The following is a 15836-nucleotide window of genomic DNA, read 5'->3' on the forward strand; positions in this document are numbered from 1 at the left end:
CAATTTTTATTATTAGATCTTTGGCCCTGAGTTTTTATTTACATATATATATATACAATTATAAGATTTTGTTGCATATTAGTAAGAAGAAAAAGAACATTACACTTTACATTGATATTATTATTATTAATATTATCTGATGATGTTGCCAGCATCTAGGATATCTCAGGAAGCAGTATCCTGATAATTGAAGATGTAAGGTAAATATTAAATGTCAATAACTGAAGCCATATTTATTAAATATGTTTCTATAGGTTATGAAAAAACTAAAAAAATATCGGGTGTTGTTTTACTGCATGCGGTTTGTATTTTTTTAGGGGCCATAATAGTCAGTGCGATTTAAAAATTAATAAATTGAATAAATTCTTTTGAAACTGGTGTGTATTGTTAATCTCTGAAATAACACAACCGTTCATAAACTCAAATCTTGTTCTGAAAGGAGCCTGAATTCTAGTGAATTCGTAACGATTAATACAGTATTTGGTTCATTTATTGATATTAATAATCAATAAAAATGCACAGAGGATATTCTGTTAAAATTATTGTTTTATATATTGTAAATTATTTACTATAAATATTTTTGTTCTTTTTAAATTAAATCTTGTCCCAGAATTATATTTTTGTAATAGTTAATTTTTATTGATGGAATTTTGATACTCATTTTCATTAGTTGTGTTCAATTTGTAGGGTCCTTTGCAGTCCTTAGTGCAGTTTCGTTTTTACTTTTATGTGCTGCTTATTAGATGTTGTTATTAAATTACCAAGTTACTGTTATTTAAATCTTTAATTTGTAACAGCTGTTATTCAAATACTTTTTTATGTTAAAGCATTTTATTTAATATTATTTTGAATATTTAGCTCATCATATTATGAATTTATTTTTAAATTCTACGGTTAGGATATGTTTCCATTAAAACTGTGCAAACCTTTTTTTATATCTAATGTTTACTTTTTCTGTGATTTTTTAGTGTAACTTGTGCTGAAATAGCAGAAGATTCTAGTGTACTAGCTGTTGGATTTTCTGATTCTGTTGTTAAGGCATGGAGTCTAATGCCTCAAAAGTTAAGAGCAATGAAGTCTGCAGAACAGCTTCAGGATATTGATCAAGAAGCTGGTTAGTATTACATTTATTGTTTAATTAAGTAAACATTTTTTAACAAAATATTAAACTGACTTCAAAAAGTATACTGAAATGTTAGAAGCAGTTCTTAAGTTTCTTTAAATTTTGACTTTTTGAAGTTGTCACTGTATTAGAAACAAACAGCTAATAAATTATCAAAATTCTTAATTTCATTCTGACTTCTAAAAGTTGAGATTTAGAGAATAATAGTGTTACTTTTTAGTGCTGTTTTATGGTCAGTGTTATTTTTTTTTATTTTGGAAGTTTATTTTATTTTACATTTTTTAGTTATATTTCTATTTAATATATGATGCAAACCAACAAAAACATTTTGGCTGTGTGAAATAAATTTTTACAAGGAATATAGAACATGATAAAAGTAAGGAATATAGAAAACAGCATCCATTATTACCAAGCATCATCTAAAACTGTAGAATGTAGGATTATGTATTATTTAATTTTTTACCAGAATATATAGTTTTTATGATCATTAGCAAAAGACTGTTAAAAATATCTTCAAATTTTTTTGTATGACAATGTAGTTTTTTAAAAAAATCTTCCACTGATGTCAGGAAGAAGCTTCTTACTTACCACCTGAAAAATCTCTTTTTAAATAAAGATTAATATTGGTTGAATTGAGAATCTCCTTTTTTGAAATCTGTTAAAAATATTTTTCACTTTATATTTTATGAGTCTAGTATGAGTCCTAGAATTAACTTTATATTGTAATTTAATATATACATTAACTTTTTACAGAGGATGTATTGGCCAGAATAATGGATGATCGTAATGCAGAAGCTTGTAGAGTACTGTTGGGTCACAGTGGACCTATTTATAGTGTTGCTTTTAGTCCAGATAAATCATTGTTACTTTCGTCATCTGAAGATACTACAGGTTAATGTTTTATTCATATTATTTTTTTAATTCTAAAAGAATGATTTTATTAAATTCTAAATTACTTTATTTAAAATATTAAAAGTATAGTAAGTGTTTGAAAGGATAGATTAAATACGATGCATTCTGGACATTTCATTGTGTTGTATATTCTTCCTTCTCATGATTTGTTTGATTTCTCCAGTCAGTAAGTTTCATTCCTTTTATTTGCCTTTTATGTATTTATTATTCTAGGTATATGTATAATAATAATTTTCAATTTGACTGGGTTGAAGTACAAGCACTTATCAATTATTTAAATTAGGTAAAACTGGCCTGCTTACAAATTAACCTGTCAGTCGTAGCATTAAGCTGCTTCTGAATCAGATTGAATGTAATGTCTAGACTAATGTTGTAGCATATTGGCTTATTAAATAAATTAGAAACATGTTATTTTTAATTCTTGTAATTCATTGATAATTGAAGATAAAACTTAATTTTCCGTTTATTGTTGATTAGAAGGCAGAACCACCAGGCAGGTTTTTTATGCTCCTGTAGCTCATTCTCATGATTATGTCATTTTTGTTCTACTACTTGTACTGTACTGCAGACTACTTGTACTGTAGTTTTCACACATGTTATATTTTAGTTTTGATTCATAAATAAAAGTATTTTTACATTAGTTTAAAATAATAGATAGTTTATTTTAATCGATTCACCAATAGAATATAAAGAGTTAATTTATATCTTTTGATATAAGATGTCTAATAAAATTTTTTTTATACCTCAGAACTTTATTAAATTATGACTTAAATTTTTTTATATAATTAAAAAATATTTTTCTTTTTTTTAGTTCGATTATGGAGTTTGTTGACGTGGACATGCCTTGTAGCATATAAAGGCCACACATTTCCTGTATGGGATGTGAAGTTTGCACCTCATGGTTATTATTTTGCCTCCTCTAGTCATGACCGTACTGCCAGACTTTGGGTTACAGATCAACATCAACCATTGAGAATATTTGCTGGTCATTTCTCTGATGTTGATGTAAGTTAATTTATTTAATATTTTTGTATTCATTTATACAGTTTTTTAACTATTTCTGTAGAATATCAAAATTTATGAAATTAAATGGTATTTCACAATTTAGTTTACATAGTACATTCTATCAAACAGACTTTGGAATTCAAAAATATGTTAGAAGATAATTTTTTTTTTGAATAATCTTAAGAATTCAGTTTATTATGTGATAAATTACTTTCTAATTTGGGAGAGTAATGTCTTTGAAATGTAAATAATGTATAATAAGTATTAACTAACAAAAACATAAAAAATACACCCTCACTGTTTTTTGTTTTGCTTGATAATAATGCATTCAGTTATATTTTAATATTGGACAGCATTTTTAAATTCAACCAGTTTTTTTTTTAATTGTCTTATATTAATTTTAATATTGTTTTATCTATTTCTATACAGTGTGTACAGTTTCATCCTAATTCAAACTATGTAGCTACCGGATCAAGTGATAGAACAGTTCGACTATGGGATTGTATTACAGGAAATCAAGTTCGGCTTATGACAGGTCATAAGGTGAGTAAATTTAATTTGTATGAAAAACAGACCTTTCATTAGAAAGTTTTCATCTATTATTAATCAGTTAGATGTTTCCTTTGTTGTATGTATTACTTGAGCAAAGTAAAACCCCTTTACAGATGTAAAAAACAATAAGGTTCTTTTTATGTAATACAGATATTTTTTATATCATTTGACACATATCTGTGCTTTAAATAAATTTACTAAGACTGAAATAGAAAGTAGTCATTCTGTAATGTTTGATAATTGTCAACACATTTTTTTCGTTGGTGCCAGTTTTTTCTATCATTTCTTGGTTAGGCAGAAGTAGTTTGATGGAAGGTAATAAGATTACATTCAGTAATTATACGGAATTAGTTAATTGTACAAACTTTAATTGCAAAATGGCATATTCTTTTGCACTAACTTCAGAAGTTGAGACTTAAATATTGAAAGTATGGTTATTTTATTTCAGTCTTTGTAACAAGTTCATTCAAAACCAAAAATATTAATTTTTTCAGTTACGAGATAAAAATGTGCTATGTATATTTTATTATTTATATGATTTATTTACTTAGGGTCAAGATGTTACATTGTAATATTTCATAACTAACTAAATATTCTGATATTCAAAATTCACAGACGAGATAGTTGTATAATGTTATGCATTATTTCATAAAAAAACATACTGTCTGTATCATGGTATAAACAAATTCAACCGATAGAAATCATTAATTTGTCAAATGTAGTCTATGGTCTACTGCAACCTAGTACACTGATTACATTTATACTAATTGCTTAGATTGTGATAAATTCTACATTTTTTCAACATATTTGTCCTCCAGGCAGCATAATAATTAACAATAAAGTTCCAGCAGATGTGATTAGCGCAGTTACAAAAGAAACAGTACTTCATCTCACATCATACCTTATCCACTAGATGAAAAATAGTTTTCATCAGTAATAGTAAAGCAAAGCGATTGCTTATTTCAATTTGTTACTTTTGCCCGTCAATCGCAAGCCATTTGTTTAATAGTAAATAGGACTCAGTGATGAATTAAACTGAATATCTAGTTTGTTTTCACAATTGATGATGCTTTACTTTTTTAAATTTCCTTTTATGAATGCTTTGGAGTTGGCAGTTTTTTTTTTTTGTAGAATTGACCCAGTGATCCCTTTTGTTGCACAGCTTCTTTTCATGTGCATTTAAATCAAATGGAAGTTGCTTACAACTCTGTTTCCTTAAAATAACTACAGTTTTATTCAGAATTGGTGCGGTGGATTTTTATAAAACAGTGTATGTTTTGAATAAAATTACTGAAATTAGACTAATGATCTCAATTTTTACTATTCTATTAGCTGTACTATATTTTATTTTATTAAAAAAGGTTGTAACTGAAGAGTGGGAGTAAAACTGATGGAGACATCTAGCTCCAGTGATTTTACAACTTCTATGTAATCTTAAAAATAATGCAGTGCATACGTTTGTGTGTGTGTGTGTGTGTGTGTGTTTAAGTTACTATGTATGAAACTATTTTCTTTGTGTTTAGGGCTCTATTTACTCCCTGTGTTTTTCGGTCGAAGGTAGATTTCTAGCTTCTGCTGGAGCAGATTCTAGGATATTGATATGGGATCTTGCACATGGTCATCTCTTGGCAGAATTGTCTGGTCATACAGCTGCTATACATACTCTAGCTTTCAGCAGAGATGGAAATATTTTATCATCAGGTAATAATTTATTTTATTTTATTTACTTCTTGATATGTCTGATTTATCCATAGATTTAAAATAATGCTATCATTTAAAGATTCATTAGAGGGTCTGTATTGTTTTGAATATTGTACATACAAGTGCGTATATAAATTCTATACACAATATTTAGAGCTGTGTTCTGTATACTGAACGAATGTTGTGGTGATAAAGACACATTATGATGACATTTGTGAGAAGTACATGAGGTACAAAGAAACATTATTGGCTGTCATAACTGATTTGCTGATTTTAATAAATAATCTTAATTTTGACTTATTAATATTAATATTTGTCTTATTTTGCATAAAATTTATGAAAACTTATCCTTTTTAAATCTTTGCTTCATTTAATAGTTCTGTGATGTCAACAATTATTTGTACTTACTTAAAAAATGTGTAATATACATGATCACTTTCTGTCTATAGTAAAAGTGAAATCTAAAGACACGTAGGTATGCAGAGTGAGCATACCATTGACAAAATTTATCCATACAGTCTCACCACACCATATATATCTGTGCATGCATAACGTGTGGCTATTCACCAACCAGTTGATATACTTATTACTACTGTTAATTTCAGAATAAATATAGGGAGAAATTTTTTAAACAATCAAATTATTATTGATGATTTCTGTATTACTATATTGTATACATTTATTTAATAATAATAATAATAATAATAATAATAATCTATTTTATATCAAGTACATTACAAGTTACATTTACATAAATTGTATTTTACATATGTCCATTAAATGTTTAATCATATGCATGTATAAAATTATGAATATGCAGGTAAAATAAATTTCTGAATTCATTATTAATTGTACTATTTTAATCATTAGTTAATAATTTTTACTTCTCATTTTGCTTGCATATTGCAAAAGTTTGCTGGAAAAAAGCATTTATAATAATATGTAAATAAAAATGAGAGAAATTTTATTCAGTAGAAAAATTGGGATATACCATTACTATATTCTGGTAGTTATAACCTGGAATAAACAGAAGGGGAAATATTTAATTTTCTTGAATTATAATAATTTGTGGATTAAAATTATAACTTTAAATATTGAGTTACAGATCCTTTCCACTATTTTTATTAATAAAGAATTTTTTTTAATATTTAGTAAAGTTATAAATTACTGATAAATAATTCACAAGAAATTGCATTCTGATTAACCATACAATTTATGTTAACATAACCTTATTGTATTATGTTATTGAAAAACTAACCTGTTAGATTTTATGAGAATATATTTCTCGATCACAGTCTGATTAAAAATAAATATTGCATTGGTATTAGTAATGATCCTGGAGTTATCAATTGTTAACATACTGTTTTATTTTATTTAATATTTAGAATTCTAGCAGTTACTATTAAAAAAAAAGGTTATGTGACCTGTTATATAATGTAATTATTTTTACTTTAAAACTATAATTTATACATAATCATGAATAAAAAAAAGACAAGAAAACATTCTTATAAATTCACTTTAAAGTAAGTGGAATAAGAAAAATTTATTAATTTGTTCATATTTTGATAGTCATAATAAAAAATGAATTATACATAATTTTCCACATGTAATATTAAAACAAAAATTATTCATTTTACAACTTCAATATGTTGACAGTAATTTTATTTTGTCTTAATTTTTATTAGGTTCAGTGTAAGAGCTATTTTACAAATTTATTTGAACTAGAAAATCATTCACAAAAAAATAAATTTCTAAAACTAGATGCAAATTTTGCTTGTTGAAAATTATTATCAATACATCCTTGGGAATTAGTGAAGGTAAATTTTCAAAAAGTAACTTAAAATAAGTAAATGAAGAAAAACCAATAAAAGATATTAGTAAATACTGTATTTACAAGATTCTGTGTATAAAAAATAGCATTTTTGAATATTAATTAAATAAAATTAAAAATGAAATTATCACAGCCTCAATTTAGACAATCCAGATTGAAAGCAGAATGTTATTATATTAACCACTTAAACTCTCCACTCAAACTGGCTATTGTACTCTAACATGCCCTTTAAGACAAAAATCTTCTCAAGAAAGATAAAAATACAGTAGGATCCTGATAATTCATCACACATTAATTCGTCTTATTCAATAATTTGTCACTCCTCTGGCAAGAGGTTCACAAAAGTAAAAAAATTAAACAAAAGTAAATTAAATTTTTAATTAATAATAAAAAGTACTCTATCTATTTAGGCCTACAGCATAAAAATTTACTTAATTGCCATGGATGTTTTTGTATGAGCCTACTGTATGTTATGTATAAATTACAGTAATTGCATGAGAAAAGAACGGATAAAATTACATTCATTCATATAAGAATTTTCATTTTTTATTATCTAATCAGTGTTTACATATTTCTTACACTGTATAGTACTTTATCAAAAATACTGTATTTTGTCTTTTCCTTTCTGTTTCTGAAATTCATTATAGTAGTGAATTTTGCATCATGTGAGTCAGTTGTTCATACTAGTGTCATACCTATAACTGTATGCTGTACTTATGGAGCAAAAATGTCTAGCAAACGTGGAAATTATGAAAGTTTAGAATTGACAAAAAGGTTTGAGATTCTTCAATGCCTGTGTAAGTGTGAAAGTGCCCATTAAACTATCACAGGAGTTCTAAATCCCTTGCACGTCAGTAAACAATATTAAAACAAATTCTGATAAAATAAAAGAATTCATGAGTAAACTGGAAGTTACTGGCAATGATATAACAACCAGAAAGAGAATGAAAACAGCAGAAAATGTGCTGAACTTGACGAGGCAGTGTACATTTGGTTCACACAGCGTCGTAGTCAAGGCCTACCTTTATGTGGCTCATTAATTATTGATGCAGCTCTTCAAATAATTGAATGATTAAATGATGATCCAGATTTTAAAGCCAGCCAGGGTATGTTAAACAGATTTAAAGCAAGACATGGAATTCGTCAGCTTGTAGTCGAGGGTGAAAAATTAAGTGCTGACAGTCATTGCATCTATTGTGATAAATTTAGTTTAAAAATTAAAAGTCTTAATTTAAGTCATGTGCAGGTGTATAACTGTGATGAAACATGATTGTCCTGGAAAGCGCTTCCTAGCAAAACCTTACCATCTTCTTTCAAGAGCTCTACGGCTGGATATAAAGAAAGAACGCATCTCTATTCTTGTATGTTCTAACGCAAGTGGTGGTCAACAACTTTCTCTAACTATTATTGGCAATTCAAAAAACCTGAGAGTTTTTAAACATATAAATCATGACCTATTACTGGTGAAATAATTTTTGCAATGGAGTGCATGGATGATGCAAAAAATTTTTAGGCAGTGGTTTTACAACTATTTTGCGCCTGAAGTCCAGCGACATCTAGAGAAAATGGTTTACCAGAAAATGCATTACTTGTGATGGATAACGCTCCTTGACACCCAGTTGACAAACTGGAAGCACTAGATGGCAATATAATCGCCATATTCTTCCAGCAAACACAAGTTATTATTTCAGCCAATGAACCAAGGAGTCCATGGTAAGTATTAAGTGACATTATAAAAAAATTAATGTAAAATTTAATTTTTTGTGAAATTAAATTACAGGTAGAAGATTTTTGGAAACAGTACACCATAAAGGATGCAATATATAATATTGCTGACACTTGGCAAGACATCCTGGAAAAAACATTGAAGTTGAGCTGATATAAACTGTGGCCTGACCAGAACCAGAAACTGAAGAAGAAAATGCAGACAAAAATTTGAAATTGAAAGAAATTTGTGACATCATTCCTGGTTTAAATGATGTTAAAATTAAGGAGATATAAGAATGGGTAAAATTAGATGACACAGATTTAGGCTATGAAATATTAAATGATGTAGTAATTGTTAATCATATTAAAAATAAAGGAAATTTAAAGGAACTTGCCTAAGATGAAGAATTCGATGATAATCCAGCGAGTAAAATGAGCTGCAAGTCGTTGATGTTGACAAAATGCATCGAATGGTATTATTGTGCATTATTATGCATCGTATTATTGTGTTATTTTTTTTAAGTACAGTACAGTATATACATAATTTTTATAAAAAATTGTGTGTAAACCATTCACTAACTTGTTGCTGTATAATAAAATATTAAATATTCAGTAGAATACTGTGGTTAAATTTCATTGGTTTTCAGTCTGTTTATGACAAGTTTAGTAATGGGAAGAGGGGTGATAACGGTAGGCCAATACAGCATTAATTTTTAAGTTACACAACTTTTGTTACACTGTTTGGTATTTGTCATTTTCGTTAATTTATCACTCCCCTTGGTCCTAAAGGTAACAAATTATCAGGATCCTACTGTAGTTAAATAAGATAAAATTATGTGTTGGATAAAATAAAAATTTATTTCAAGAAAAACGGAAATAACATGAACTTTCAGTTGTCATAAATATGTTCTACATTAAACAAAACATGTTAATTTTCTTACGATAGAAAACTTTTACAAGAAGATCTTTACTAAAATAAAATTATAAAACACTATTATAATTAGCTATTAGGTTGTTGGTCCCTTACTGTTATTCAACAATGTATTTTCTCTATCATTATTGTTAATAAAGTAGATTCTACACAATGTTGGACCACAACCAACTTCTCTGTTAATTATGATATAATCATAATTATAATGATGCAAATGCTCAGTTATCCTGCTGTTATTTTAGTTTCAGTATTAATTTTAGTTTCTCCTAACATCTTTGGTAGTAATTATTATACTTGCAGTTCGATTACAAATGGTGGATTTTTCAAGTTTTGGTTTTATCTTAAATGATTCTGAGGACGGGATCAATTTCCTAGATGTGTCTGCAGGAACATTGACATTATGATTTTTTATATTTTCTATCTTAATGTTGTATGTAAATTTTTTATTCAAAGAAAAGGTATAACTAGTATAAGACTGAACCAGATTTTTGAGATTTTTCAAATTTTATCTTCCTTTTTTATAGAAATAAAAATATTCTCTTCTTTTTCCAATTTACCAGTTTAACCTTTCATATTTTTATTTTGTCATACACGATAATAATAATTTATTACCTTTTTTATATTTTTGTTTACTTTTTTTAGGATTAATGGAATATTCTGTAAAATTATTTTCTGATTTATTTGTAATGGAAGTTTTGTTTCACTATCTTAGGCATTTTACAGGAAAATATTTACCTACTTTTTTGGGTAGGCAGAGTAAGGATGTAGCCCAGTGTTTCACAGTTTTTCACTCAACTTTCTTTCAGAGAAAATCGATTGACATGAAATTTGTACAGTAATTAGTGAATAGCTCAAGGAACAAAAGTTATATATTGCCGATGTGTGCTTTTACCCTGGGAGTAGATACTACCCCTTCTCAGGGGTTGAAATTATTACATTCAAAATAACCATAGAAATTGATGGATAAATAAATTCTAAGCAAAAAATGCCCTATAAAAATTTTTTGTAGAGTCAATACTTTTTGAGTTATTCATTATTGAAAATGTTGATTTTTCATCCAACCAATGAAAGATTTTTTACGAATAACTCAAAAACCTTATGTTTTATTGAAAAAAACATAAAAAATTATTAGCAAAAATGAAGCTTATAACAAAGAGATTATTGTTTTTTTTTTTATTTCTATAGATGCAATATGAATCGACTTATGCCTTGTTGAAGGTAATTTTTTGTTCACCGAAAACTGAAGTCGAACCTTTCAACATTAAATAATGGAAAAACAGAAAGTTTTTCGAGGAAACATTATAGGATATTTTTCAAAGTATTTGGAAAAGACCTTTAAAATTAGCTTTGATAAAAGTCATTAGCATGAAAACTAACAGAGTTGTGATGAAAATAAAACTGTTATGTCGCTTTTTCAGAGAAAAAAATTATCAATGAAACAAATGACTTCTCTGCAAGAATTGGAATTTGATGTAATCCTTTTACAGTTTACTTTATTTAACTACTAACAATATGTTCTAGAAGTTTAACTGGTTTGGAATGCCTAGATTTGAAAAAAGGTTGATTCAGATTTGAAAAATCTTGTGAAATTTCTTAAAAAATATTCTTTTTTTCACAGTACTTCAAAAACTAAAGAAAACATGTAAAAAATGCTAGAGTATAAGAATTTAGTTTTTTTTACTGAAAATTTTGGTTTTTTTTTATATCTGTAGAGTAAAAATTTATTGAGGAATATTTAAATTCTCTCTCTCTCTCTCTCTCTCTCTCTCTCTCTCTCTCTCTCTCTCTCTCTCTCTCTCTCTCTCTCTCTCTCTCTCTCTCTTCTCTCTCTCTCTCTCTCTCTCTCTCTCTCTCTCTCTCTCTCTCTCTCTCTCTCTCTCTCTCTCTCTCTCTCTCTCTCTCTCTCTCTCTCTCTCTCTCTCTCTCCTCTCTCTCTCTCTCTCTCTCTCTCTCTCTCTCTCTCTCTCTCTCTCTCTCTCTCTCTCTCTCTCTCTCTCTCTCTCTCTCTCTCTCTCTCTCCTCTCTCTCTCTCTCTCTCTCTCCTCTCTCTCTCTCTCTCTCTCTCTCTCTCTCTCTCTCTCTCTCTCTCTCTCTCTCTCTCTCTCTCTCTCTCTCTCTCTCTCTCTCTCTCTCTCTCTCTCTCTCTCTCTCTCTCTCTCTCTCTCTCTCTCTCTCTCTCTCTCTCTCTCTCTCTCTCTCTCTCTCTCTCTCTCTCTCTCTCTCTCTCTCTCTCTCTCTCTCTCTCTCTCTCTCTCTCTCTCTCTCTCTCTCTCTCTCTCTCTCTCTCTCTCTCTCTCTCTCTTCTCTCTCTCTCTCTGTGTGTGTGTGTGTGTGTGTGTGTGTGTGTGTGTGTGTGTGTGTGTGTGTGTGTGTGTGTGTGTGTGTGTGTGTGTGTGTGTGTGTGTGTGTGTGTGTGTATTTACTTTCATCTATATATAAATATGTATGACATATTTTTATAGATTAAAGTATAGGTAGAAGAAGAAAAGTAACGCAGCACACGGTCGGCGATACCTGCTGATGGATGATAGAATTTTGTGTGCATAGATGTATATAAGTATATTGTACATGTATATATGTGAATGTGTATCTCTTTTAAGTAATGTAAACAGTACATTTCCAAAACCAAAAGAATATACTTGTGGTGTTAGTTTTTAATTTTAAGTAAACATGATTGTTAATTTTAATCATAAGGCTGGTTTGTAAGGTTTGGTACGATGCAATAAATTATAAATTACATTAACAACTGTAAAAAATGTATAATTCATTATAAATACACCATTAAAACATTTCAAACTGTTAAAACCAATTTTTTTTTAAATTTCATCATAAGGGATGGTTTCTAAGGGTTGAAATGTTGTAAAACATCACAAATTATATTCCACAACATAAAAGAATATTTATTCTACATATTTAAACATGATTTCAATATATGAAATGTTTAAATATATGCTTTTTGAATTTTTTTAACAAGGGGTAGTTTTCACCCTCCAAAAAACATAAATCACGCATCAGGAACATATAAATTTTGAAGCAGAGGATTAGATAAGCCTAATTACAAATTTCATGAAATTCGATGATGTCTGAAAGAATTCTAAGGTAATACTCTTTTTTTACCATCAAACACTGGGCTAATGATCTTATTCTGATAATCTATCTGACCTAATTTTTATTATTATTTTTTCAGAACAGAAATATTTCATATTCTTTACATCATGTCTTGACTTGTTTTATCAAAAAATAGTAAACTGTTAATTACATTCTATGAAGTGCAAAAAAATGTTATGCAGAGAAAAAATCCAAATAATTAGTGTAAATAATTACAGTAATTCTTTATTGGTGTTTTTACAATGGATAAATTTGAAATATTTCTTTCAAACATAAATTGTAAGAGCAATTTTAGAAACATAAGTTGTTCCCCCTTTTTAAAGTTAAAGAGAGATGTAAGTATATATATACATATATAAATTCTAATATTGCATAATAAAAATATAAAAGTAAAAATACTAAAATGATGGTAATGACTTATTAATTTATGTGAGTACTGCTATCTGTTGCATCTTTTATTAGAACGTCTTCCTCAAACTGTGTTGGTTGGTATATCAATTGAAATTTTTTTTGTATTTATATATGTAGTATTTTTTCTAATGTATTTAATTTTATGTCATCTTTATTAATTCCTAATATTTCTAAATTTGTGTTAATATCAGAAATATAATGTTAATTGTTTATTAAATGAGATAATTAGATAAAGTTAATTTATTATTTTTGTAATTTTTTATAATGTTCAAGAAATATAATTTTAAAGGATCTCTTTGATTTTGCTATATAAATATAGTATTACAATCATTACATTTAATTTTATAAATGCTACACAGGTTATTTATTTTATTATTTTTGTATTTTAGATATTTTATTAAGTGGCTGTTAGGTTTGTATGCTAGTTTAAATATTTCTTTATTTTAGTAATGATCTCAATGATATTATTAGTGTATGAATACTTTATGTTTATTTATTTCACTCTCTTCTGCCTTATTATTGGAGACATTCTTATAAAAACTGCAACATGTAGCAGCACTTGTGTAAATTAATTCGCATCTATCATTATTTTAGTATTTTTATTATGCAATAACAGAATTATTTCAATCATGACTGAGGATAGGGATCCTACGAAAGTACTTTAATGAAAAATTAAGCCAAGATATGTCTTATTTCAGTATTCTGTATTAATTGGTTTATTTAATAAAATTTAAGTATAATTTAACAATACAGAGGAATAATATGAATCTTAAAAAGATTAATTTTAGTGAATATATTTATGTATATACATATACATAATTGTATATATTTACAAAGAAATATTAACTTCAGCAGCAGGAGACCATTCATATGAAAAGAATGATTGTTGTTAAGTATTGTAAAATTTTATGCAACAAACTTGATCCACTTTAGGTTTAAAAAATTAAAAACTGTGCAAAGGAATGGATGATTTTGAATCATTCATTGCAAAGCCATATTTTGATTTGGCTGGACCATTCTAATGTCTTTTTGTTCTCCATTCAGTGTTTAGTAATAAGGGAAGTGTTGGTTGGGATTGCTTAATTATTTTAGGAAAGTTGTTTTATAAAAACAATGATTTATTATGAGGTCAAACAACACTACTTGTTTTAACAGTGAGAGAATATCAGTGAATGCTGTATGATCTTTTTAGAAACTGTATCCCATACTGGAAAGATGGCATTATGATCTGGTCTTTAGTAAATCACCTTATCTTTCAGTATGTGATTTCTTTATATTTCTTTTCATCTTTAATTAGAATTGCCTACTCCCATACTCACTCTATATTTTCATAGTGACTTATGAAAATATTTTATTGATTAATGTATAAGGACATTGAATAGCTACATAAAGTAGAAAAAAAAAAAAAAATCAGCACAAGAGATAGATTAACTATACAGCAATGTAAAGCCATAATGTTAACATTTTTTTTTTTATTGTTAAAACAGGATCACTGGATTGTTCAGTGAAATTATGGGATTTCACAAAAGTTACTGAAGAAATGGCTTTGGAGGATGTTAATGTTTCTCATAATCCAGATATTAAAAAGGACAGTGATTATTTATTACGTTCATATGCAACTAAAAATTCACCTTTATTATGTTTGCATTTTTCAAGACGCAATGTACTGTTATGTGTTAGTATGTATGATTCATCATCTTAAATATCAAATTTTTTGTATAAAATATTATGACCAAGTCTGTCTTTTTAATTTATATTAATGTATATATATTTTTAAAATGATAAGTTTTTTAATAAAATTACATATATTGATTAATCTATAATGCTTTGTGCGAGTTTTCTCTTCATAAATCAATATTTGCTAATATATATTTTCAAAAATATTGAAGTCATCCAGTAATCTATTTCTGCATCTATTCTATTTACTAAGTTATAAAATTAAATTTGTTTCCTTGTTACATATCATGGAAGATTGATGAGCAAAGGTTGTGGTTGAGCAAAATACAAGAGGACACAATATCCTAATGCTGTTGTCATTGAAAGTCAATGTAATACGATACAATAAAGTATATCAGTCGATATAAGTGGCTCGTGGAAAGACAGTTGTTGTTATGGGATCACTGGGGTAAAAAGATACCTAACGGAATTGCTGCAGGTAATGTTCATGAGAAAGTTCAGTGAATGATGTAGTGGATCATATAATGTTAAACAGTAATTTCTGCTGGTATAGATATGTGTTGGGCAGGAACTCCCTTTACACCGTAATAAATCTAGCTTAATTGGGCTCCTTTACTCCTGTCAATTCTTACCACTAATATCATTCACTCTGATGGAAATGGTAGGGAGGTTAAGCTGTGGTGGGGATCGTACAGTGTATTTATTCATGGTGGGATGACCTTAGTCGTAGTCAAGTGTGAAACAATGGCAGATATGAATGCATTCACTATCAAAAAGCATTTTTTTAGCTTGTGCGAGTGTCCATGAACATCCACAGACGGGTAAAACATTGGAGAACATTATGAATGAGTTCTTTGTGCATTTTAGGAAATCATCAC

General features: G+C 27.9%; 1 protein-coding gene across 3 annotated transcripts in view; it reads left to right on the forward strand.

Moving 5' to 3' along the window:
- Positions 1-15093, forward strand: part of Taf5 (TATA-box binding protein associated factor 5) — a 38068-nt gene extending 22975 nt beyond the window's left edge. The window contains exons 7-13 of one of the 3 annotated variants that reach the window (XR_012755425.1): positions 969-1114; positions 1877-2014; positions 2847-3040; positions 3470-3583; positions 5116-5293; positions 8905-9131; positions 14769-14903. Coding sequence is in view for 1 of the 3 variants with exons in the window: in XM_075358398.1 (XP_075214513.1) it covers positions 969-1114; positions 1877-2014; positions 2847-3040; positions 3470-3583; positions 5116-5293; positions 14769-14983 (985 nt within the window). In the remaining 2 variants the exon portion in view is untranslated. Of the gene's footprint in view, positions 1-968; positions 1115-1876; positions 2015-2846; positions 3041-3469; positions 3584-5115; positions 5294-6978; positions 7111-8904; positions 9132-14768 lie in introns of all 3 variants that reach the window. The other 2 variants (XR_012755426.1, XM_075358398.1) reach the window with 2 other exon arrangements.
- Positions 15094-15836: the final 743 nt, after the last annotated feature.

The sequence above is a fragment of the Lycorma delicatula genome, chromosome 2, assembly GCF_047948215.1.
Source record: "Lycorma delicatula isolate Av1 chromosome 2, ASM4794821v1, whole genome shotgun sequence".
NCBI lineage: Eukaryota > Metazoa > Arthropoda > Insecta > Hemiptera > Fulgoridae > Lycorma > Lycorma delicatula.